Source organism: Polyodon spathula, chromosome 24, assembly GCF_017654505.1.
Source record: "Polyodon spathula isolate WHYD16114869_AA chromosome 24, ASM1765450v1, whole genome shotgun sequence".
NCBI lineage: Eukaryota > Metazoa > Chordata > Actinopteri > Acipenseriformes > Polyodontidae > Polyodon > Polyodon spathula.
Genome location: NC_054557.1, coordinates 11,950,070 through 11,977,266, shown reverse-complemented (window position 1 = coordinate 11,977,266; position 27,197 = coordinate 11,950,070). Strand labels below are relative to the sequence as shown.

The 27,197-nt window shown below is 40.3% G+C and overlaps 1 protein-coding gene across 6 annotated transcripts; it reads right to left on the bottom strand.

The window, feature by feature from the left end:
• Positions 1–64: 64 nt before the first annotated feature.
• Positions 65–25,341, bottom strand: LOC121298960 (CREB-regulated transcription coactivator 3-like). 6 transcript variants are annotated; one of them, XM_041226344.1, is made up of 15 exons: positions 24,573–25,340; positions 17,545–17,655; positions 16,779–16,907; positions 13,773–13,834; positions 10,209–10,271; positions 9,132–9,238; positions 7,879–7,917; positions 7,051–7,136; positions 6,546–6,595; positions 6,059–6,276; positions 5,572–5,837; positions 4,362–4,580; positions 4,108–4,191; positions 3,736–3,943; positions 65–3,431 (listed from the first exon to the last, which is right to left on the bottom strand). In XM_041226344.1, exons 1-15 carry the CDS (start codon positions 24,702–24,704, stop codon positions 3,229–3,231), a joined length of 1,977 nt encoding a protein of 658 aa, XP_041082278.1. In that variant the 5' UTR covers positions 24,705–25,340; the 3' UTR covers positions 65–3,228. The 6 variants fall into 6 exon arrangements, with proteins under 6 accessions (XP_041082278.1, XP_041082279.1, XP_041082282.1 ...); XM_041226345.1 differs by having other exon boundaries at positions 3,736–3,940; positions 24,573–25,339; XM_041226348.1 differs by lacking the exon at positions 24,573–25,340 and adding an exon at positions 24,076–24,474.
• Between the last annotated feature and the right edge of the window lie 1,856 nt (positions 25,342–27,197).

Sequence of the window (27,197 nt, the reverse complement as noted above, 5' to 3'; positions counted from 1 at the left end):
AAATCAAATATCAACACATGCAGCACAGCAGTGAGAAATGAAAGTGTTTTTATAGTGTGTGCGTGTTCTCATCTACAATACCGGCTCTAAAAAACAAATGCGCATAGCACACAGATCAAAAACATTCCTGTGTAGTAAAATTTTAATATCCAAAAGATTTAAAAATGCCATATTACAATAAAAAATAAATGTTAACCCTAGTGGACAAGAAACACCTCTCTTTAAATAGAACTGTACATTGTTTAAACAAAAACCGCAGTAACAAGACACAAAAAAAAGGAGATGAATTCCTTCTACGATAAAATTGATAACATTAGTATTTCTAATAATAATAAAAAGACATAATTAAGTAGAAAATAATTTGGGTTGTTACAATCTTTGATTGTGAGGTGCGAGAAAGTTGTTAGAGTAAGGCAACAGTTGAGAGGACCAAACCACTCCTAACAGGAGGGGTGTTAGCAATCTCCACCCCACAGTCAAGACCAGACCAACAGTAGAAGGGGGGGGGGGGTGTTACAATAACTTCAATTTACTGGTTACAAAAAACAGGTTATAAACAGTCACAAATATAGAAGGAGTAAATGTTTAGCAGTTGCACTGCCCTCCTCTGAATTCTAGGCGCTTGGTAAGGAGGTTTGTAAGTAGACAAGAGGGTGAGGTTTGTAAGTAGACAAGAGGGTGAGGTTTGTAAGTAGACCTTAAACAAACTTTGAGCCCAAGCTTTTATTTTTATTTTAGAGCTGCAAAAATATCCTCCTGAAAAGTAAACTCTTGTTTTGCAGACGACTAGTAAAATCGAACCGATTTGTGCCAAAAACAAAACTAGGGGGTTGGCCAGAAAAAGAGGTAACTAGAAAAATGAAAGTGAATCAGTAATGATATTGACACAGTTTTAATACCACTTTCTAACTTTGTAAAGACTTTGTAAAGTGGTGATATTTGAGGTAATTCCAGAACTTTGACCCATCTTGCACGTCAATTCACAATCTGTCTTTAACCAACCAGCTGCTTCTCCCAATCACTGGCCTGCTTTACATACAGCTAGTGTAACCCCAAAGGCACTGCTGAGGTGAAATGAACTCAGAAGTAACTACTTAAATAACCTTCTTTAACCTAATATAGTACCACCAGTGAAGTATGTGACAGACAATTTATTGAATTAATACAATCACAACAGTACATTACAGAACTTACACATACTGTATTATGTATGTATTGTGTACTCTATGTAGAATTTCTAAAGATTCACTTTCACATTCTTAGCTCTTTCTTCTGAATTGTTAAACAACACGTTTGTCAAACGCCCTTTAGCTAGGTCCAGGCCTTCTATTGGGGGCAGCAATCTGCTGTAAATGGGTTTGTTCCTAAAAACAAACGTAGATTCAGCAGCTTACAGCTCAGCTTAGCCCACTTGGGTTTTCTTTGCCTTGAGACTTCTTGTTTACTACTCCACAGCACCAACTGGTGGGATTCTGAGCTAGGACCAGTTCTACTGCTAGTAAACCACACTGGGATTCAAAATATACAAACCTATTCATTAAAGACTACAACAATAAACAAAAAGACTTTTGCAACATTACAGAGAAAAGATACAGAGATTCTGTTTTAAATCTCCCCCAGAAACAATTCTACTCCCGCCCCTCTCCTCCAACTAGACTAGTTTACTGGAAACCAACTCAAGATTAGTGACTGCATTGCTTTTCATTAAAAAATAAAACAATCATGATAGTCACTGCTCCCTTTATCACTGTGCAGATGAGCTGTTAATGTTTTCAGTCTCAGATTCACTTCTTCAGGTATACATTGGATTCTTGTTCCACAGGTATTAGTCTTTCTCCCCCAACAATACAGTTAGTCAACACACAGAAACTGGAACCTCGCTTAAAAACATCTCTGCCTTAACTTACCAAAATATTTTGTATTTAAATTTAAAAATAAAAATTCACATGGAAAACTCATTCCCTTAAAAGAAAGAGATTTTTTTTTTTTTTTTAATAACACAATTACAATATGCACCAACAAGAGATAAAAATTCCCACTTAAAATAAAAGGTATATAAAAATAACAATTAAAGGCGGGGGGGGGGGGGGGGGGGTCATTTTGGCCATAATAACTTATTCAAAGCAATGTCCTTCCCTTTTTACTCCTCCTGGTGGCTGCATGTTGTAACTGTGAGATTTCACAGAGCTGCACTGTCTTCAAAAGGAATGCGTTGCAAATGTCTCACCCAATCTTGATTAGCTGTTCAATCTCTGCAGTGTTTGGTGCTGCTACAAGCCATAGCACATTGGGTTGGAAATGTCCATTTGCCAAAAATACTTGCTTAGATGCGCTTTCAGGGTTACTCCACCACAGATCTCCTCAGTTAAACTCTACATATATAAAAATACAGTTTTCACAATACAGGTGTGTTACTCTGACAGTGCTGGTGGTGTCAGATTACAAGAACAGAGCATTTAGCATCTATAGTGAAAGAAACTAGTTTAAAAAGAACGTGATTCTCCAAGCTCTTAAGATCCTCATTCTTTTTCCTTTATTTCTTCTGTGTAAACCAATTGCCCTTTTGCTTTTAATGCATTAAAAAATATATATATCTGCATCAAATGACTGTGCAAAAAAAAAAAAAAAAAAAGGCTAAATACATTTTTCAAATAAAAACACTGGATTTAATTCTTGTTTAATTCAGCCAGATTTTCAGGTTATCGTGGAGTTTGATCGAGGAGAAACTCCATTATATATATGTTTTTAATTTACTGTAACTGTACACGTCGGGCACAGGCATGCCTGGGAAGGGTTTGGTCAGGTTTTAATCCTGCACATGACAGACAGGTTTCCGGGGTACATGGATACTATAGTGATGGTAAGATGCAGGGTATTTTAAAGATTTTAAAAGGCTAACATCTGTAAACTGTGCTCTGGTGTTCCAGAACAGGACCAGGGGCCACACAAACTTTGCTGTCGACATAGAAGATGGCTAACCCTTCCACATTGCAGGTTGTCTGTGTTTTAGAATGGACACAGGCTATCGATATCACACTGTCTCTGCAGATATTGGGATAGGAAAATAATAAAAACTTAAAAAAAAAAAAAAAAAAAAAAAGTGTCTGGACGGTAGTCAGGTCTGCTGTGGCGGTTCATGATCCGAAGCCCCCATTCCCTGTGTGTGATGCATGTGTGTGGGGGGTGGTATCCATATTACAAAGCATCATCTTCCCCTACTCCATCTCCCTAGAGTCTGTCACTGCGGAAGCTGTCCTCCACAGAGGGGTCAGACAGGACCATGTCGGGGTCACTCAGCATGTTTAGTCCGTCCAGGCTAAGAGGCTCGATTCGGAGCTCGTCGCCCAGGAACCCCCCCTCCGAGTCAAAGCACTCCGGCACCCCTGCCAGCGCGCTGCTGATGTCCTTGGACAGGCTCGGGTTCGACTCGTCTGAGAAGGAAGAAGAAATCACGTATTCAATACAGTCACAGGTCACAGGCAGAGGCAATATACTTCCACTACAAAGAGCAGTAGATTTCCCCCTAGAACAGTACTTACCTAGCGAACAAAACACCTCAACCTTGTTTCTTTGGTTAAAGCAGAGAGAGGAGGGGGTTGCCACCCAAGTCCTGATCAGGCCAAGCCCTACTGAGCTTCAAAAATGTGACCAGATGACAATCCAAAGTGTATGGTTGCATGTTACAGGACGGAGGGACTGCCCAGCACTACTGGGATACCATCCCCTGTTGCTTACCTGTTAGAATGATGTTGGGGATGCCTCCCCCGCAGTTTGAGAAGAACATGTTCTGCCGTAACTGCAGTGACTCCTGCAGGTTCCCGTGGCTCCCACCCAACCCCATCAGCGACGCCTGGGAGTAGCAGAGGTTGGAACCCGGGTCAAAGCAGCTTCCCCCCGGCAGTGAACTCATGGAGTTCTCCAACATGTTGAACTGGTCGAGCTGCCGGAGAACGCAGCACGGTTAGAAAAGGCTTGTATTCAAAACCGAAGAACCAGCGCAGCACATTCAGGAATCTTCATTTCTAAACAGCCAAGCTTTTCTCACAGCTGAACAAAATGAAACGGGGTGTTAGAATAGTTAGTGCATAGTGAATGTCACTCTCATACCTGGTAAGACAGGGACTTGGACTGTCTGCCCGAGAGTTGGGTGTCCATGAAGGGATCATAGAAGGTGGCCCCCAATGAGTTGTGCTGCAGAAAAAGAAACAGGAGAGATGAGAACACAGGATCTTTTTTCTCTTAATTACTCTTTTAATAGATATACATTCCGTAAGATAACAGCATTACAACATGAATTTAGTATTAACACTGATTACAAATAATAATAACGGTTCCATTAGTATCTGCTGCCCGGTACTCACATTGGCAGAGTTCAGATCCATATGAAGGTTGTGGAGGGGAGACACTGGCTGCTGCTGCTGCTGTTGACGCTGTTGCCCTGAGGAATGCTGGGAGCTCTGCTGTACTGGCTGGTGGGACTGCTGTTGCTGCTGCTGCTGCTGCTGTTGCAAAGACTGCTGGTACAGGTGGTAGGGAGGGGGTGGCTCCATTGGCAGACTGCTGGTGTCCAAGGAAGCACCCTGAAAACAGGCAAATTGAAAGTCGGTAATTACGGCACACTGTTTATCATTCTCATCATCATCACAACAATGCAAATGTCATGTTAAGTCAAGGTAAATATGTCCAAGGGTAATAGTTATTAACACTAAATGTTATGATCTTTATAACATCAACAGGGCTGGCATTTGAGTGAGCGAGTCTGAGAACCCAACAGCTTTTAAATGGATTTTCCTGTTGCATGAAGAGAAGTCGAAGGCGAAACTGAAAATTTCCTAAAATGGAAATCAAGGCACTTTCACTTGCCATGTCTTGCCATGTCTCGACACCACATTGCTATTTGTGTATTTCAAATTCAGAAAATGCAAAAAGAAAAACAAAATCTTTTCATAATTGAATGAGAATGAGGGGTGTGAACTGCACAAATTCACTTCTGAAAATTTTACATCATAAATTGAGTCAAGAAGTGTTGACCCTTGTGATTGTCTGTGCACAGTGGTACAAGTGTGTCAGTGTATGTATGATCTGTGACAGCCCAGGTGGGTGGATTCCAGGCCAGGAACTTGCAGTGGAGCAGCTGCTCATCTGTAACATGGGGGGCAGGGGGTACCCTGCATAGCTCACCCCAAGGGACTGACAGTACAGCGCGAGCACTCTACCAGCCCTTTGAGGACATAGATAGAAACTCCAGAAAAACCTATAATGTTTCGCAACAAGCTTGCTTCAAAATAAGCTTCGCTAAATAGAAGGAATAAACAAAAACTAAAAAGAACAGAAATTCAGTACTGAAGTCAAATTTGTATAAAATTAGTCTTTACAATACCCAAGAGCAAACAGCCAAGGAATGTTATGAGTCTATGATAATTTTTTTTTTTTTTTTTTAAAAACTGAAACTGAAAAATATTTGGACTGGAAAAAAAACCATGTGCGGTGTGACAGGCAGAGGGACACGATCAACATAATAGCATACTGGGAGTCAATGTAAGAGGATGTGTGTGTGCCGGTGGTGCTTACCTGTGTGATGGGGGACAGTGACGGGGACATAGTAGGGGAGAGCTGCTTGCCGAGGCCCCTGCGCTGCTCGGCCCCGGGGGACAGGGTCAGGGGGCTGACAGGGGTGTGGCGCCGGCGCGGCGTGTTGCTGAGGGTCCCCTGCTGTGGGTTGGACAGAGAGGACAGTCGCAGAGACGAGTGGATGGAGGGGTTGCTGAGCGATGAGTGCAGCTGAGAGTTGTTGAGGGTAGCTTGGATGGACGGGTTACTCAGGGAGGAGGAGAGACCTGTGGGAACAAGAGATGTTACTATCAAGAACTGTACCGATCAACACCACTATAAATAGAGGTTAATTAAAGCTGGGACTGATAAGTCCAGTTGGCAAGCGAACTAGATCATCATTTAACATGTTTGGTTGTTTTTGGTATACAGGTCTTCTACTGCAAGAACATCTCCTATAAATCTCAGATATTAAAGTAACTAAGTGGCACCTAGCAGGCAACTGCACCTTGCGAGTTTCCGATGCCCAGGTGCATCATGGCCGCGGGCAGGTTGCCGGTGCTGCTCCCCCCACTCAGGCTGGGGTACCCTCCATCTTCAGGGTCCAGGGGTGTGGGCAGGGGAGAGGGGAAGTGCAGGTTGGTCAGGTCTGGCAGCGATCCGCCTGTATTCAACGTCCCCTGGAAATGGGAGAGCCCAGCATTCTGTTCCGGGGATGGGAAAATACTGGCAGAGGAAACGTTAAAAATGTTTTAAAATTAGGATGTTATTTTTTTTTTTATATCTTTTTAAAGCCGTGCAACCAAATTTGTGCACTCACACACACAAACAATGAAGACATGTACCAACGCCAATGCCAACACGCAATATAATAGCCACAGTAACACAAATAAACAATCTGCCTCACACTCTTTTTGACAGACAACACAATACCTTTGCAGACAGAGTAAAATTAAATGTAGTCTTGATTCCTATACAAATAAGGTGCAACTCACTTGATTCCAGGTACTTCACATGATTTGGGGCGTGAGGACAGAGACTGCACCTGCATCAGGGAAAAGAATGAAAGAACTTCAGCATTTTGTTGTTGTTCTTCAAAAAAAGACACATCAGTGTCCCATGTTTCCTTAAGACATACATTTTTGGGGGTTTGTGAGTTTCCTGTGAAATACGCAATCTTCTCTCACCCTTCATTTTGCCCTGCAATGTCTTAGCCACAATCTATTCCATAGGCTGCTGAAAACAGGCAGACATGCATTTCCTCAATGATATAGTGACCCCTGCTGGGATCTTAAGGAGCTTATCCGCGGTTGGAGATATAAACATACAGACACACCTTAAGTCATGCCAAATTCCTTCAACAGTTCTGACATCCTGTTGTGTAACTAACCTTACCCATCTCACATCATTAGCTGTTTAAGAGGCTGAGTTGTATTACCCTGAGAGTGCAGTGTTATTCTATCAAGACTGAGCCCTTGACATGCCCTTTTCTCCACTCACCTTCTTGGCCTCCCACAGCTGTTTGGGGAGGGGCTTGCTGACACCCATCAGGCTCTCCTCGTTTGGCAAGACGGGGAACGAGAACACTGCATAAGACAAACAAGAGTTACTTGTTAAGAGTTACAAGGAAATACAGTATTGTGCACGCAAAGCACAGAGCGACCAGCAGCATGGACAGTCTAAACACATCACTGACACAAAACAGTAGCACTAACAGAGAAGAAAAAAAAAATTTAAAAAATCAAGATAACAGCAAAAGGTACAGTGTACCAACAGGAATTTCAGGATATGCAAATACACCAGCAGAACACTACAGCAGCTGATTGGGATGGGCTGCTTCCTCAGAGCACAGCAGTCCCCTGGCAAAGCATCTGACCACCAGGTGTTTAAAGGATGTTTTGCGTGGCACAGTATCATAGTGAAGTAACCCACTGCGACACCTAGCAGGGCTGCATGCTTAATATAGAGATCTAACCCAAGACAGCAAAGAAAAGGGGGAGTTACTGCGGGCATGTAGACACACAGGCAAGCCAAAAGGATGGAGGGACGCAATCAGACAAGGAGAATGACAAACAAATAGTAAGAAGAAAACACGTCGTTAAATATGATTTAGTGTTTAAAGTTAAGAAAAATATGGACGACTTGTTATTAGACACATAGAAAGTCTGTCACTGAAGACAGGCATACATGTCTTCATGCATGCTGATCTGGAAACGCCTGCTGCAGGCGAATTGAAGTCTGGCTGCATTTCACAGAGGTCACCCTCCTTCTGGATAATGCAAAACCCTTACTCTTGCTCAGTAACCACACAGCAGTAAGTTCACTTACCATCTCCCATCCCATCGATCTCAGCTTCATTAATGCTGACTGTGAAAAAATGACAGGTAACTTTAAATGTAGTCAGTAAGACTCCCACGCTAGACCAGCTGCACTCATCCCTAGCTCCCTCACATGCACTGCACTGGTAGTGTATCATCAGGGGGGTGTTCAATTCAATCCGAATATGCAGAAGCTTTAGCAATTTAGAAATAGCAATTGGTCTCTAAACTTTGCTTTGTCAAGTCTCTTTTTTGGCTTTATATGAAAGTCGACTCTGTGGATGTACTGAAACCGGACTCTGCAGCTTTAAACCTCTTCTGCCTTTTCTCTAAATGAGGCATCAGGAATGAATACAAATAAAACACAGAAACCAGAGCCCCAGGCGACTAGGAAATAAAGCATTGTTTTAAACAAGAGTTAATCACCACATCTAATTGCAGCTGTTAGACAATGTATCCTCAAAGAATCTGGTGAAGAATTGTATGCCTTAAAACAGGGACGCCCAATTCAAGAGGGATTGCCGTGAATAACTGGCTAACATACCTAATTATTAATAAAGGTTGGCATGCCGTGGGGCCTCTTTGTCCTAAGAAAGATAAGGGGCCGACAAGCAGCAAGAATGTCTGCGTGTGTGTCTAAGACAAGGTTTTCTTTTACCCCAGACAATCCTTTAATTTCTTTAGCTCTGTCATCCTCCACATACATGTGTATTAAACCACCCTATTCACAGCATAGGAGAAAGGGAGGATGTTTTGCAAATCCCTTAATTGTCAATTACAAGTGCCCATTATATAAGCATTTTTTCTTTTTTTTTTTTTTTTTAAACACAGAAAATCAGACAATCCAAAGTCAATTATTCTTTCCCAGAAACTGAGCTTGTGACCTTATTTGTGCCCAGATGGCTATGTTCATGCCCTTTATTGTGGAAATGCCTCTCCTATCACAAGCCATTCCTCAGGTCACAGCTAATTATCCCGAGGCCAAAAACCTACAAGCATCAGTCAGTCTGGTCTCTCAGGACACTCTCCAAATTGAGATCTGAGACTGGAGAATTTATTTTAATAAAAGAAAACAGATAAAAAGGAAAAGGCAAAAAATTCTCTTTATTCCCGAAATAATTGAACAAATAAATCCCCCCCCCCCCCCCCCCCCCCCACGCTCCCTGTGTGCAGACTTTCTCCTCTGATCTTGAAATAGATACAGATTGACAACATCATCCCTTTGAAAGTGAGGATGAAAAAGGAAGGCTGCGATTGGCTCACCATTGCGCTGAGGGGGCGCTCTCGACATCTGCTGGTTCATACCCACAAAGGGGTCCTGGGGATTGGGGTTCAAGGCGCTCGTGTGCAGAGCTGAGTCGGAATTTGTCCTGTTCGAGGGAGGGAGGAAGGAGGAGTATGGAGTTAGAAACCACAGAGACACTAAAGGTCAAGCTGCACACTGCTCATTTACACTGCTGTTGCTGCGAACAGATATTTACACCAGGGTGATTCTTCCCCTGTGTAGACTTGAAGATACACATTCATTCATTCATTCATTTACCATTCTTTTTACCAGGTGGTGGTCCCGTTGCTGGTGGTTTGGCAACTTGATACAATAAGCCTGTTTACTGGCCAGTTAGAAGTTAGAAGAATAAAGAAAATGTTAGTAATTAGAAAATACCATTTGGCCAAAATTAACAAAAAGTAGTTATAATGACAAACTTCATTACTCGGAATCTGAAAGATACATTTCTGTTGGATATGAAATAAATTAAATGTACACATTTAATACATGTATGACGGTACACAATTTAGATCTACAAGCGCCACATAAGAGTTGTCAAAAAATAAGTAAGACCCACTTTGTGAAACAGATTAATTGATTATGCAAACGGAAGACAAGACACACATTCTGTAATACATAAAGCTGCATCTCTCTTCTGAGAGTCACTTTCAGACCACTGATCAGACACACTTTGAAATAGGGGACCGACTGAAGGAGATTGGTTGGAAGGTGCTTCCAAATACAAAATTGCACAAATCACGCATGTTTCAAAAGAAACATTGCAATGACGACTGAGGCACAAACTTCACTGAATTAAAGGAGGAATGGTCATGTCTCCATCCTGAACTACTTAAACACTTTGCAGACTGTGTTGTGGGCCGTGTTTCTGGTTTTTGTGTCCAGCCCGGGTATGCACACCTTTCCGTTTGCAGAACCTTGGTTGAAATATTGTTTTATTTTATTCCCAGGAGAATGAGAGTGGGATTTAGATAAAGACAAACAGGAAGAGAAGAAAGCAAAGAAGAAAATGAATCTAGGGCTGATTCCTCTGTGAGAGGGAGATCAGGATTCACCTGTTGAGCTGGGATAATAATCTAAATCCAGGCCGTTTCTCTTCGCTCCAGGGTGGCTGCTCCCTTTAGAGATGGAAACATTACAGTTTACAATTCTGAATCACACCCTGCTTCATGCTCATTGCAGTTAGTAGGCGTATAGGAGAGGGCGTCAATGTGTAAAGGAGCAGCGAGGAAGAGATAGACAGCAGGCTGCTGTTTAGTGAGTAAGTGAAAAGCAAGATTGGAGGTCGAAGAGGAAGGAAACCAGAAGCTAAAAAAGGCAGGAATAAGAGGATTTTTATGTTGTATCTATTGGTGTCAACATTTATTTTACAAGATATCTTTCTATGTTGACTGCACAGAAAGACTGCAAACAAAATACACAGGACTAGATAATTCCATAACAGCAGCCTAAAATACATCTAGGAGGCATGTCGTCAGTTTATTAGGAAGAGTGTTACTAACACAACAGAGTAAAGCAATAAAGGCTTCTCTATCCCCTCCTGCTCTCTCATACTCATGAACAAGACAGCATATTGTAAAATACAGGACTAGGTCATGTAACAATTTACAAACTGCCTGCCTAACAGAACAGGAACAATCGTAATTGTCTTCTTTTATCAGTACACAAGTGTTCCTTTCTTCACTAGAAAATATCCCATCAGCTCAATAGCTTGTCAAGCTTGCTGTCCCTTCATCTACTTGCTGGGGGCGATGTCCTGCTGAAAGCAGAGAGGATTGGCAATGCATGTGCAAGCCTTGAGACCCGAATCACATGCTGCAGCCCACAAATATCTAGAATTCAACAGATACATTCTGCCATTGATTTATGTGTAATCTGTTGTGGTTTAAAGTTTAACTCCCATCTTCCTCACAGCTCCTTTTAATGAGGGACTTTATCTTTACAGTCAAACAACAGTACTATATTTATGAATATAACAATGGGAGGATTATGAAGCAGTGATCTTCATGGTTAGCCTTGCATTACAAGGTTGCTTTATTTCACATTTACTATAGCCTTAACTCACTTGCCACACAGAAGGACAAATAAAACTCATTTGAAACGTATCTGAACATCACAGCCTTTAGAAACAAGACTGTATATTAAATGGAGATTTACAAAAAATGATTCTGCAGCAGGAAAAGAAACTGCATTAGAAATTGAATTTTTTATGACGACAGTGTTCCAGGTTATGGATGAACAACCAACATACAAAATTGGGTTTAATACAATTGGGTTTAACAATGATGCAGGTTGACAATGAAGACGGAGAGTCGGCAAGCCTCCAAACAGACTTAACTTGATTAAATGCATGCAGGAAACCTGTTTCTCCAGTTCATCTCTGTATCATTTACCAGTATGTTTATCCACATGTTTACGTTGCACTGATCACTCATTAACGCACTACAGAACCAGTCAGCAGGCGGTACAGTCTCTACTATGGCTCCAGGCCACAAGCCTGGTGGTGTGAACATTGGAAACAAAAATTGGATCTTAAGGGTTAATGCCTCACTAGTCCAGCAGAGGGGGTTAGCTGGGAAAAGGTGAGTTTGTGTGTAGGGAGAGCGTGAGACTTGAGAGGCAGTGACCCCTACTGCTGACCCTGGGCCAGCTAGACTCTTGAAGAGCTCCACAGGGACAGACATCTCTACCCAGACACAGCAATACCCAATATCTCTGCTCTGCAAAAACCCACAGGGAGCACTCCACTGCCCCAACACGGATCTGCAAACAAACAAACAAACAAACAAACAAACAAACAAAGTCTCCCAAGACCATAGCAGCACTGCCCAGAAATAGACTGTTCCACATCTGTACCGCTCTGCTGGGACATACAACACTGCACAAACAAAAACAGAGACTCGCATCTCCCGGTTAAGAACTCCCAGGAAAATCAAACTGTCTCCTTACCACTGCTTTCATGCTGTACTGGTATCAGAAGAGCTTCCCCTCACACACTCAAATATAATAACATGTATGGCTGTTTGTGATGCGGATTAATGTTCACTTGGAACCAAACTGTGTCCTGGAAGGCAGGGAAGGACCCTGTGTTTGTTCAGCCTGAGAAGGAGACGTGTTCAGATTTTGGCATGCCTACATCTGTGTGAGACACTCTGTTTAGAATTGTACGTTATTTATGTTTCTGTCCTGTACTGTCCTTTGTCGTGTGGAAAACAGGTTCCATTAGCAGTAATCACTTTTAGAAAAATGCAGTTAAACTGAATTGAAAGTGCACTAAACTGGTACAAAACTACAGCAAGGACTAGCCATTTACAGGTTCTGCATTAAAATATTTTTAAGGTGATCTTAAGCAGCACTTGCAGCTTAATACAGCCTGTAGCAATTCTGTACATTTTCTCAGAATTTGTTTTTGATATAAGACAGTAAAACTGAGCTGCTACTTGAGGAAACCCTGTTGGGATATATTCAATAAATAATGTCTAAACCCGTTTCAAACAGGTAGAGCACTGCTTCTTGGCAGCCTGTGCATGGTTTAAAAGGTAACTGGCTCTTCTCCAAGCCAGCTTGCAGTAATGTGCTGCAGATGTTGTGTGTGTGCTGTAAACGTTCTCTGCAGAGCTCGCCTCGTCAAATTTCAAGCAGCATCTGTCTCATAGTCGGCCCAGAGACATCAAATCATTAGCAGGCACAGCACTAACGATCCAAGTATGGGAGGTTGCCACCGATCACCTACTGGTCACCTAGCTTCATCACACACTCTGTCCTGCCTGGCTCGATAAAGTATAGACAATAGAGCAAAGGGCATACAAGTTGCACTATTACACACAAAATAGATGCTTTCAGGACACTTCCAGGTTAGGATACCAGTTATCGGGTATTTATTTCCCATTATTATCTTAACCACTCGTTGTCTCTAGAAAACCAGCTGAACAGAGTGGAAAGAGCAACAAAACAAAAGAACCAGAGAAGTTCCGAAAGGAAAAAAATGATATGTGCCATTCTGAAAAGCTGTTGTGGTTAGTATTGCACTGTATGTGTGTTCTGGAGTTCAAACCTAAATAAAAAGGCAGGTTAGAACTAGAAAGAATATGATGCTGGTTTAGTACTTGGAGAACCTGCAGGGTTGTCAGACAGCACTTCAAACATACAACATTTCAGAAGGAAAAAAGGAAATCATTTGAACCGCTAAGTATTAATATTAAATACACAATTCAATAAGCTTTTAAATAAAATCATGTTTATTTTTTTACTCTTTTTAGACTATAAGATTTAAAAAAAATCTGAATAGCAAAACATCCTAACCAAGAATTTTAGGATATTTAAAAAAGATGAGGTCCCTCATAGAATATTCTATTACAACTTCCAACAATATAATGTCTGTAATTCTTCCCAGACTGATGCACATGACCATATTGTGACTTTAGTAAAGGCATCAGTGCCTGAACACAATGACAGACATGCAAACCGGTTTCTCATATGCATCCAGGTTTAAAAAAATAAATAAATAAATTATATATTACACACACACCTACACTATGTAAACAAGGTTTCAGGTAAACGAGTTTATGTGGGACTTTATCTTTAGGTTATAACTGAAAACAACAAAAGCCAGTGCTCACCTTCTCCAGCTGTTATCCGGGGGTGGAGACAGATACACAGATCCATACGGAGAGCTCTCGACGTTCCCAAGTTAAGGAATAACACACCCAACACAGTTCAACCTTGACACATCTTATCAACATATAAATCCAACAAGATAAAAATGACATGACACGCATATTCAGAAATTCAAAAATTCACACACAAAAGGAAGGTGCTTTGTTATGAAGAAACACTAGAGCACTCGCATGCACTTGTGGTTATGTAGTCTGGTTCAAACTGAAGGTTTGGGAGGCAGTGTGGTCTAATGATTAGGGAGGTAAGGTAACAAGTCAGGTTGACCCTCACGGTTTCATAAAACACATAACAAAAAAAAGAAATCCCAGATAATATAAAATTTAAACCTAGTCCCAGCATGACCAAACAGAACAATAACGCCACCTTGATCAAAGGTCAGTGAAACAATGGCAGCATTATTGAACACTCGCAACTGTCAACACTCAGTTCCTTGCACTGTCAAACAGTGCAATTTTGGAGAGAGAAAGAAATACCATTCCTGGCAGTTATACACTCAAGTGTTGGAGCTTGGGATACACAATACTTGCTTTATATCAGTGCTTTACAAGGAGTATCACCACTGAGATCCTGAAGCATCTTGATTACATGCATCACAAGGAAACACACAACTCCTATGAAAAAGAGAAAGCCTGGCACACATTTTTCAGGTATTCTTACTGTCAAGCCGGAAGAGATGGAATAAAAGAAGGAGCTTTCTTCAGTTTTAAATGAGCCTTGAGTTGGTAATGCCGTGGGATGCCAACAACTCCTCTGAGACCATCAAGCCACAAAGACAGGAGCACTACGCTAATGGGGGCTTATACTGTAGAAAAATCCACACCCACCCTAATACCATCAAATAAATAACTACAGGACAAGAGCATTGTGGCAGAGCAAAGCTCTGCCCTTTTAAATTGGCAGGGATGGGGTTAACTTCCCCTGCCTGCCTGGGTTTATTATGTTCAGGTGGCTGGGGTTGATTAGTTGATTAGGTTGATTAACGATCAATCAGCGCCCAGCCACCTGATATAAAAGGAGGCCTCAGCTTCTCATTTGGGAGAAGGGAGCTGAGGAAGCAGGTTGGTGTTTGTTTTGTGGTTTTTTTGAATTTTCTAAATCCAGTGAAGGCATTGCCCAGCCTGGAAACTTTATTTTTGTGAGTTTTGTTTTTGCTTTATTTGTGTTTGAGTATCTGTTATTTTGCCCTTGTGCACTTTATTTTTGTTTATTTATAATAAAATAGTTATTTTTTTGAACTGCAGTCTGTCTCTGGGCCTCTATCCACTCGCCAGCCTGCCACAAGCATTCTAGCCTGGAGGAACAGTTACTCAGTCCCCAGGATCTGGACCTCTTGCACTTGTTTTGGCAGACACTTTAAAACATTTGTGGAAAACAAGACTTTAAAACAGAAAGCAGTGCGTAATACACAATGAAATGATTACAAAAAATAAATAAAATGTTATGAAAGTAGAACATTTCCGAGAAAGCAAACAAAGTTCAGCTTCAATAATTTCCTGTAGTGTGTCACCAGCAATCTACCTCTAGTATGAAGTCTTGCATAACAGTTTGTGTTGTTCCAGATTTTACAGAAAGCAATGTTTGCACCAAGACTATTGAGTTAAGTCTAAACCATGCAATTTATTTTCTAGTTTAATTTAAAAAAATAATAATAAACAAACTGCATTTCACATACATTGGCTGTTTAAGGGGTTAGTGATTCACCCTATAATAAATACCATGTTTTTTTAATTCAACACTAAATCAAATCTTAAATATTTTTGTTTACTGTTTCCTGCTCAAAAAACGTTCTTTCAACCACAAACAACTAATGTAGATACGTAAATAGATATGCATAGCTTGGTTTTGAAAGAGTCAATGAAAAGAGAGTGGGTACAGAATGAATCAAAATACTAAATACTCAGTCTTGGCCTGCCCCCACTCCCTCTATCTCTCTCCCCTTGAAGGTGAAACCGGACCTGAACAGAACAGTTTCCCTCCTCCTCACAGCACCTAATACTCTTGAGTTCAAACAACAAACAATAAACCAGCTAGCGGACAGGTACCTCCCAAATGTATTCATTCTCTCTCTCAAAGGACAGACAAACACAAAGACACACAATCAGGGGCTCAGAAGTGCACTTGTCTCAATCAAAGCAGGGGTCCTTTGTGTGCCATAGTTAAAACAACATCTAGATGCAGGGGTGTGCACTTTCATTTTGGTCTTTCAGGGAGGGCCTTCCTTCCACAATATGTATATACCCTGCCATTTGTAGACCCCACTTACAACCCACAAGTGTGCACAAAAATCTACTGTTCAACTAAATAAGCACACACACATATACACATATATATATATATATATATATATATATATATATATATATATATATATATATATATATATATATATATATATATATATATATATATAAATCGTATATGTATATATTATACATCGATACAAACATGCTCCCACAGTTCTGCTTAATTGCCCTGTTTATGCTGTGCTGAGGGAATGAACATTACCCATGACATTACACTATACTATGTATCTGCTTTTTTTTTTTTTTTTTTTTTAAAAGGGCGATGTCCTTGCTTGAGAAGACACAGGCCTTGTCTGCAGGCCTCCTATTAAACCAACATTAATCTCTCCTGTTCGCCAAGTGGAGCTGTTGGAAGGCTCTGGGTCTCAAATTAAAAAAACAAAAAAAACTTTAACTCACGTTATCAATTAACAGCACAGGTGCAGAGCAGACCCACAGGATTCCTAAACAGTACAGCATCACCACACTTCATGCAGTACTATTCTGATGGAGCAGGTGCTGCTGGCTAGACTAGGAGTACTCAGTACAGAGCTGCAGATCCAAGCCCTGCCTATTCAGGCTTCTTAATTGCAAATATCCTCCCTCTCCCTCTCTCAGGGATGCTACAAGAACAGATCCAAACATCACCGGGTCAGTAAAGGATATCTGGCGGCCGAGCTTGTCTGCGAGTCGCCTGTGTGGAGAGTTGAGTCGGCTGCGATCCCGATTGACACGCTCTACCAGCCCGTGGTGCCGAGTGCCGCGCATGCTGTCCAGTCCCGGTGTAAACGAGCCCTGCATGGGAAAAGGATTGGAACTGGATATTCGACAGCCATACTGATCCACATTACAAAACGCTACTTAGTTGAAAATGGTACATTTGCACACAAATTTGGGGAGGTACAGTACAGTACATACTGTATCCTTTCTTCTGAGGAGCTATCAATAACTTTATCACATGGATCACTCTCTCAAAAGGAACACATAGCTGAATTTTACTTCACCCTCGCGATCACCAGGAGGTGTTTTGGAGATGAGACAAATTAGCTTTGGCTGAAGAAGACGGTTTTAGACACAGTCAAACAATACAGTTTCCTTTGAGTAAGGGAAAAATGTAAAATGGATCATCCTTTGGGAAGAGCATGCTACCTATTTTCAACACCCTAATGATCCATGGAAATAGAAGAATTGTGCCTAAGGCTAGAATGGGTCATGCAGTCTGTTGATTCAAGTTGAGGTTAAAGTTCAAAAATACCAATACATGCACAGCTGATACAGTAAAATCAAACACTGTGGTACAACGGTTTTACAAACAACTACATATAGACCAGGATAGATGTCTTTTTTTATTTTTAATCCTCAAAAAAAGGCAATTTTATGCTACAAACCGTCAAAGCAGCTGTATGTCAGAGAACTGTGTCTTGCTGCTCACCTGAAAGTCTGCACTAGTGTTGCCGATCTGATTGACATTTGGCAGAGAGCCGCCATAGTACTGCGCCCGGGTCTGTGTTAGCTGCAGCTGCTGAACCTTCTGGAACTGCACCTGCCAAGAAAAAAACACAGCAGTCAACCCCTGCACTGAGATGGGGGCAGGCAGGGGAAACAACAAGGGCTGGGGAGCCAGGGGTGCCTTCAACTAAGAAAAGGATTTTGAACTTCCTTCTGTTGGTCGTTTTATTCGTGGCTAGCATTTGCTAACAGAGGCAAACAGTCTGGAGGGGTTGCACGCAGTAGAACAAAAATGGATTCTAGCTAGGAGGAGATTAGTTTGAGTCTGGGTGATGGACATATTTTGTTTTTTTTAAATTTATATGGACCCAGAGGAACCTAAACAAATTATTTCAGGTATGTTTTATATTTAACTGCAATTAATACTGATAAAATATTGATAAAATGTAAAATAATAATAATAATAATAATAATAATAATAATAATAATGTTTGTGGAGAACAGAAGTGTTCCAGTAACATGCTTTTAATTGAGCGTACCCCAGAAGGCAGCAAAGCCCCTTGGTCTGAGGTAGGGACTGGGAAGCACAATGGACTTGTGGTTCGAGAAGAAGGATTCAAAGGCATTCTGTTCTGGTAGTTAGAGCCGAGTGAATGGAAGAAAGTGTTGCCAACCATCAAAGAACCTCATCTGTGTCTTCTTTGAAACAATAACGTATGCTCAAATGTGCCATACCAACGGTGAATGAGCAATTTTTTTCAAGAACTGCAGATTTATAAAACCCTTTATATACAGACTTCCAGGCCCAACCTGTTAACTAAGCCAAGTTGAGTATTTTGCTCCTCTGCCTTACAGTGTAGCTTTTGTCTGCTAGCATGAGGTAAACAACCTAAATCTTCATTACGATCAGGAATAGGCAAATTCAGATGGTCGTTCTTACACACGCTAACCAAAGGGCAGAATTTGAATCTCAAAGCCCCATCTCATTCTCTGACAACAATAGGATAATGCTGCACTCCATTTCTACTGGTAGAGCCACACCTTACTCTCTGATCTATAGCTTCCACACTGCTGTCCAGTACTTCAGCTAATTTCACACCATACCCCAGTCCGTTAATCACTGAGCACAAAACACACACACACACACACACACACACACACAATACCAGTTACTGTACTGTTTGTAGGTTTCACTACAGAACCACTGGAGTTTTGAAGATATCTAGAGTACCTCTTATCCAACTGTGATGAGACTTGCTAAGGACTATCTTTGCACAAGTTGAGAATATCGTAGTCTGGGGCTGTGGAGGCAGTCAGCCTGCCTGTCAGTTATTATGTAGACACAGGTCAAGAGGATCTGCTTTCTCGTGTTACTCACGGCTCTAATGTTGGATTTACAGCACTGACTCAGGAATAATGTCACGGATATGCTTGTTACTCTTAGCTTCACCCTTTTGCACAGATTTCAGCACTGAGGTGACCAAAACTCCTGTTCCTGAATCTAGTTAGCATGGCATGGTTATTTTTAGCACAAGGTTCCTGGACTTTCCGGTTTTTACTCCCAAATTAAACAGAGCACTGAAGACCCAGCCCTGGTACTTACAAGCATTGTTTTTGAGTGTTTTAAGTGCTGTGTGAATGGGGTCATGTTTTCTGTTGTTGCTAGGTGACCACTGCAAGACACTGGAATCAGTGCGTTTGTATATAATTTTATATACACACATACAGTACACCAAATACTGCATACCTGCGATAATAATAATTCAATACATTTTTTAGAAATGCTCTCTCCAATTAAAAGTCAGGTGACGCTGAAAGTGTATAACATGCCTACAAAAGCACAGCTGATGTATAAAAATATATCCAAACAAACATGACACTGTACTTCACAGTGTACATGGTGCTGACTGCACTTCACAGTGTACATGGTGCTGACTGTACTTCATAGTGTGCATGGTGCTGACTACTATATAATTTACATAGTGCTAACTACTTCACAGTGTACATGGTGCTGACTGTACTTCACAGTGTGCATGGTGCAGACTTAATTGAAAATTACCATTCTAAACATAATAAATGTAGCCAACATAAACGCATTGATTAACAGCATCCCACGCTTTCCAATAGAAATCCAGAGCGGGCCAGATTTAATTCTTAGCACCAGAACACTTGCAATGTACAGTTATAAGAAAAAAACTGCATTAGCTGCCACTAACAGATGGCCACTCTGAGTGTTTTTGTTGACAGAAAACATGACCATATGAAATTGTACAAAAATAAAAGTAACACTGAAACTAAGCACTGGAAACTGAAACAACATTCCCCCCTTCCTTCAAGGATCTTCAAGAATCTACAGCTCAACTCTCTCAATATGAACTGCTGACGGATGTTATACAAGTCCCTGCTTATCCTCCCCACTGTCTGTTAGCTTTAGCTGTTTGTCACAGTCATTTTGAACAGAGGAGAAAAGGTTAAAGCCTGGGTACCAGACCAGAGGTAGGAGAGTCCTGCCCTTGACAGGGTACAGTGCAAGAAAACCAAGATGATACCAACTAGGCTTCAAGGACTTCTGTGCTTTCATAATGGATCAACCCCAGTAACATGCACACCATTGTCACACAATTCCTTCTCTATCAGATCTGATAATGCTTTATAGAGGATACCTTTCAATTATCTTTATATATATAAAGATACTTCCATTGACTTTCAAGGCTGTCTGGGGAACTGGCCCTAAATATTTACTGGACTTGCTGCACTCACAGCTGCTGGCTGTTCCCTTGACCAGGTGTGTCACTCTGGGAGGTCAGTTTCTCTCCACTAGTGCTCCTACACTTTGGAACTCGTTACCACCAGTGTGAGGCTCTCATTCTCTTCAGAAATGTAAAGCACTGCTAAAAACACATTTGTTTCTCCTAGCTTTTGGTAATAGGGAGATTTCATAATTTTATTTATTTTTTAAATGTAAATCGTTTGTAATTGTAATGTTTTTATTTTAGTTATGACATTGTACTTTGTATTTTTTTGCATTTTTCCTGTAAGGCACTTTGGGATGGCATTGCCATGAAAGGTGACAAGACTGATTGATTGTTTGATTGAAATATTGTAACCTGGCCAAAACAATAGAAAATATATTCCAACAATGTAGACTTGTTGCACTATTCATATTAATTATTATTGCTATTATGTTAGAATTAAACAAATGTACAATATTTAGGTTGCTATTTGATGTGTTATTTTATTCTGAATAAAATGATGGTACTCTTGTGTACTGCACAGCTACTGTGGTACCGTGCTTTAATTACAAAGCCAACACGCACTGTGACATTGCTGCTCACTGCTTGTGTTTCGGATGATCTTCTTCAGATCGGGTTCTGGTTAAGTGAACTTTCTGCATCACGATGGGGTTATTCGCAAGACAACCCCACCCCAAACACAAAAATATTTCTAAAATTTTTAATTAACCCCAACTCGATGGGGTCAACCCAATCTAGATGGGGGCGTATTTCAGGTTGGAGTCCTAACATTATATAATTTACTTTGCCCGCTTATTTGATCAATCTAATTTCCCCTCAATACAGCAACTCCCCACACTGCTCAGGAGAACTGAAGGTTCCCACGACCAAACCAGTTTCCTCTTCTACACCCAGGAACTTGAGAGCGGACTGGGCTCTGGAGGGAAAAGGCCAGCGCTGCAAGTGTCCGTCTGAGCTCTACAGGTGCCTGTCCGGCATGGTCCACTGTAGCATAATGAGGAGAAACAATCCCTGCCGTATTTGCCACCCTGACCTATGGGACCGCCAGAGCCAATGGAACGCTTCCTCTGGAATCTCTAGAAAAATTTCTTAACTTCGCACAGCCAGGACATGAACCTGCACCCCCCTGACTGTAGGACTCTCCCTGTGGCCATGCTTTTACCGGGTGAGCCACTCGAGGACCCCTCCGATAAGGCTGCTTTAACATGCCCCCCCAGCCCATAAAAACCAAACAATGACCACCTCCTCAACCTTATGATCCAGTGTTTCAGCGCAATGGTGGGTTGCTTTGAGTCAACATAATTTCAGACTGAATGTTTGTAGCAACCTGAGTTTCTTCACCTGGAGACCTGACCTCAGCCTTTGTCTCAGCTCATGTCTTTTCAAGTGGGGTAGGGGCAGCTCAAACATGTCTATTAAAAAGCTCCCAATTTGACTTATATAGCCACAGTATGAAGAAAGGTTAAGGAAGGGTGTGAAGGGTGTGAAGCAATAAGATTTATTTGATAAACTCAAGCGATAGAAAAAACAACAAAAGTGGTCTATCTACTTAGGCACTGATTTCTTTCTTTAGGAGACCTTGGGGCAGGTTTATCAAGGTTTGTATGACATACAGCAATCACAAAATAAATAATTACACGTATAAATAAAGATCTGGAACAAACTGTACACACCGACAAGGGGTCTAGATACTGTGAGAAAGTTATGAGGTGAAATAGGAAGAGCCTTTATTTAAACAAAGTTAATCCTAAAGCTATAAAATAAATTCCACTGAAAGCACAGAGCAACAGAGAAAAAGATAAGTTTATTTTGAAAGGGAGAACTGTGTTGCAGCCAGCTAGTGCAAAACAGCCAAGTTTTTTTGCCAATAATAATAATAATAATAATAATAAAAAATAAAAAATACACACCTAATCTGCTGTTGATAATCTACTAAAGACATTTTTTAACTTATAGTATTAGTGAGAATTCAGCACAGATTTTCAAATGGATTCAGAATTACCGAACAGAAATTACGTGCATTAGCATAAAACTGCTAGATAAAAGTCACCTGCATGTTAAAACTGCGTAAACAGAGTTTTGGCTTGATTAGAGCACAAGCTTTGCCCTCTCTGTTATAAAACGTTTCCACTGTCCCAAAGCATGGTTTTATGGGGCACAGTGGTGTTAGATGTTCAAACTGAGATCCTGTCTAGTCTTAACAATAAAGATCCCATTAGGGACAGGGCATCCTTGAAAACAGGATCTTCACATATCTAGCCAGGTTCAGACATATCTTAAAATAAATAACCATGGTATTAAGAGAAAGCCTCTCGTTGACTAAAGCAGCTTTTGTCACATCCACACCTCCCACTATAGAAGCACATGAACCTTAGAAGTGTTTTTGAGCAGATCGATCACTAGACTGACACAGCTGAAAGTGACATACTGTACTACTTGTGCACTAAGCCAAAACTGACATGTGTGGGTATGGGGTGGGTGATGCAATACTGGTATTTACTAATTCAAGCCAATAACAATCCAGCAAAAGAAAACTCAAACAAACAATCAGTGCAGGACACACAGTGTAAACATTGTACTGTCTCACGTTAAAGCACTCCTCTAGCGAAACACGGAGCAGCAGTGTGGCACCAGACTACAGCACTGAATCATAGTGAGATTCTATAAATCACAATGCATATCATGTTATACAGCACAGCTCATAATGCTACAATGCATATCCAGGAGCAGCGCTTTTACTGTACAACCAGCAGTGCTGGGTCAATTCCTTTTTTAACAAATCCAATCCCATTTTCAGTTACTTTGTAAAACCAATTCCCAATTGCAATACCAATTCCAAGTCCTTCAAAGAAATGCCTTTCAAAGGAATTGATCCCAACCCCGACCTCCACTAATCTAGTCAGAACAGAACACCTCCACTCCAAAAACATGTAAAAAAATGAACACATTACAACAACATGACATCCTTCTAGCTGGTCATTTACCTGCAAGAGAACAATACAGGCAACAACATCAGGACCACAACAAAGCAAGCAAAACATTCTACTACAGATACTGGCACCCCAATCCAACAATTATAATAGCATACTTAGCATGTCAAAGTATCCAGCTCTCTCTGCTCCACAGAAAAAGATATGCTGACAGAAGGTACCACTACCTTGAAAACAAAAACCCACTTCTATAAAACTTCTCCCAATGAACTCTGTGCACCTCTGGAAATCAGATCCCTCCTAATCTTCTGCGGCTGCATTCGTTCAACTGCTGATCATGAAGATGGTATGTCTCCTTATAAGCAGCATTACAGCTGTATACAAATGTTAAACAATTCTGGTGCAGTCTGTTGACAAATCATGCCTAAAGCAAGCGTGCACAGTAATGCAGTAACATGCATGGCAACTTAACGTTGCTGATGTTTACTGAATAAGCAAATTGCTCTCCATGCTGGCCAAATCCACATATATATTTATACAAATAACTACTTTTTGGGCTCATTCATTTATCTTACCAACAGCCTTCTAGTTTTCATTTATAAACAGAATAAAGAATGACAGGTCAGTCAGTGTGTAAACTCGTGCATTTTTAAAACATGATGTTAAATGACAACTACACGGGGCATTAAGCGCAACCAAAACCGCTTATTTTTTATTACAGCCACCTATAACAGGATAAAATATGCTCATTTAAATACATGTTATATATGCAATACGATACATATTTATAATCATATGCATATGAAGACGTATACCATGAATAATGCTTACCCGACCTGTGGTGAGAATTCCGTATTTTACTTTCAGTTTGTTGGTCCTGTGCCTCCCAGACCATAGCACTTGTCAAAGCACTACAGTCTCAGAATTGCATACTAGGAGTCATTAGGGCTTTCTGTGTGTTTATACTGTACTACTTTTCCCCACTGCTGCCAGAGAGAACCGGTATATGCTGTAAACCATTTTAGGGTCAGATTACACGAATCATAACACTTACTTTACACCTTGCTCAACTGGGAGAACAACATTTTCAATGTGACAGGTGGTATCAAACAAGCCCTACCTTCCTTCCACTCAGAGTATGGTCCTACTCGCATACACATCCATACCACTCACTGGTTCTCTCTAAGTGGACACGGCTGACGTTCTTAGTCAGTTTGTTTGCGTTTTCAAACAACAAAAATAACATTTGACACATCCGAGTCGCTGATAAGCCAACACATGATAAACTGAACACGGTTAAATCTTTATTACTGGATCAATTTGCTTACCCTGGAGAGAGTGATATCTGTCATAAGCTGCTCGAAGGCCCGAGTCTCCTCAGCCTGTTTCTGGTTGTGCAGCGCAATCTTTTCGCTGAATTTCCGGGGGTTGGTGCCACCTGAACCCGGAGATCCTGCCATGACGCAGGCCGCAAAGTTAAACTAGTTGAATACGAAATATTTTATGAAAATAGAAATCTACTTCTAGAAATAGCACATATGAAAATATGAACTATTTCAATGCAAGTTTCTCAGTTCCATATTCGCTGCAACATGAACAGACAAAATGTCTAATTGTATTTGTTTTCTTGTTTGTAAACGGTGTCCTTATACATTTATTAAATGTACATTTTCTTTTGTTGTAAGATTTAAAATATCCAGGAGTCCAAACCGCTCCACATTAGTGATGTTAACGAACATAAAAATGTTTTCATTTTTTGGAAGCCAGCATTTTCTTTTTTTTTTTTTTTTTTTTTTTTTTGTAATTAAAAAAAAAGAAACATTTGACAATTATAACCCACTCAATATAGCAAAATAAATTTGATTTAATTTGTTTTAATTCTGAAACTTTCCAGCAATGAGGACTGCCATGTTGTAACGGTAGAATAAAATGTATATATTATATATAAAGTAGATTTGTCTAGAAGTCTATAAAATAAAATGTAAAGGTTTGAAGGGTCTTAAAGCATGATTTCTTCGATTAATAAACGGACAAAAAAAAGTATATATTTTTGTCAGTAGCTTGTCATTGGTCTTCCCATTTCTTTCCTAAACAACTTCAAGGATCTTAACTTATATATATATATATATATATATATATATATATATATATATATATATATATATATATATATATTTATTTATTTATTTTATTTATTTTAATCCAGAAATCCACAATAACAAAACATCTTCATTGTGACTGTACGGACTCCGTATTAGAAAATCACACACGGCAGTTGCAAATGCAGGGAAATAGATAAGATTTGCTAAAATACTCCATAAGTTTAAAAACTGGTTTTCAAAGTTTGTTCTAAAGAACGAAATTAATATATGCGGATATATTTAAACAGCGACTCCAATTTCAACAAGTGTCCGATGATGTTCAACAACAACACAACATAGAAATTCCGTCTGTCTCTCTGTTGGGAAAACACGGCGTGTAAAATTCAGAACAGCGGATGATCTTGTCTGGAAACAAATCCAATGCAGCCCTGACTGAAAAAAAAAAAAAAAAAAAAAAAACTATTGCTTTATGTTTTACAATAACTGCATGCTGTTCGCCGTCCTGTCAGATCGGTAGGGGGTGTGTAGACTCGCTTCAGCGACTCCTTCAACTCCTTCATTACTTCTTGTTATCTCGTAATCACCATTTTCAGGCTTTGACCGTGCTCTCCTCGTCTCTTTATTTTCCTAAAAACCTTTACACCCCCCTCCCCCCCCAAAGTGATTCTGAGAATACAACATGAAAAACACCAGGCAGCTTTCAACTGCGAAGCGACCTGTTCTCCTTTGATGACCACAAGACGGAGACAGTGAGCTCTTAAAGGAGAAGGATTGTGTTTAATCCACAGGTGGAGGACAGTACTCAAAAACCCTGTGTTCGCGTGGTCCCAAACAAATTACAAACAAATATAATAAAATGCAAGGATACTAAGACCTGAAACAACATTCTAAAGAGGGGTGGGTTACTGTTGCATAATTTGTTAAATTATTATTATTATTATTATTATTATTATTATTATTATTATTATTATTATTATTATTTGTACGATAAACTTTATTTCACGTAAGAACAAGAAATGTCGATGCAGAAGTAATGTGTTGCTTTATTTTTGCATCATCAAAAAGACGTAAAGCACAGGTCTCTAGTGTTTTTTTCTCTGGAAACCTTTCACTGGCCTAGTGAGACAGATAGGAGCCGAATGAAGCCAAAAAAAAGGGGAGCATATCTGAGTAATACAAATAGCCCCTGCACCGCAGAGATAACACCGACCCAAACAAAGAAGATAGCTGCTTCCGCATCCAGCGCTCAAAGAATATCACGGACATTTGCAGAGCTTTTTGAGAGTTTATAGTAATAAAATAATGACTTGGATCGCATTATTGAGGAGTGATAAAAACGAGTGATATGTTATCAATCAATCTGAATTTCTAAAGCAATTTTGATGCTGAAATTATAATAGATATGCTTTTCACTATGTGTGTGTGTGTGTCTGATTTTACCCAATAACCTAAAATTCACATCAGAGTTGATAGAAGAAAAGCATTGGTAAAGTAATACAACAGTTAGGTGCTCTTTGTGTATTGTTATACTGCTTTGTAGAATGACCACAAAATCCAATTAAATAGTACATGTGGAGATGGTAATCAAGTAAACACCATTCATACATCTGTGAACAAATATGACTGATGAATGTTTTCCAAAATGTGTAAAAAAAAAAACATTTATTTTATTATTATTATTTTTTTTTTTTTAACAAAGTCACAGTTAGGGCTGGTGTATTCTCAGACCGAACTAAAGCAGTATCGGTTTCTACGGAAACAGGTTAGCCTGGCAGCAGCTTGCTCCATGATGACATCAGCACAGGAGTCACTTACAGAGCGGTCAAGACTAAATGTCAGAAACACACAAGC

Coding starts and splice junctions, on each gene's coding strand:
- LOC121298960 (XM_041226344.1), bottom strand. CDS start 24,704: ATGGCAGGATCTCCGGGTTCAGGTGGCACCAACCCCCGGAAATTCAGC. Junction 16,908..17,544: donor ACACTAGTGCAGACTTTCAG/GTGAGCAGCAAG, acceptor TTTCCCATGCAG/GGCTCGTTTACACCGGGACT. Junction 3,432..3,735: donor CCCCAACATCATTCTAACAG/GTAAGCAACAGG, acceptor CTTCCTTCTCAG/ACGAGTCGAACCCGAGCCTG.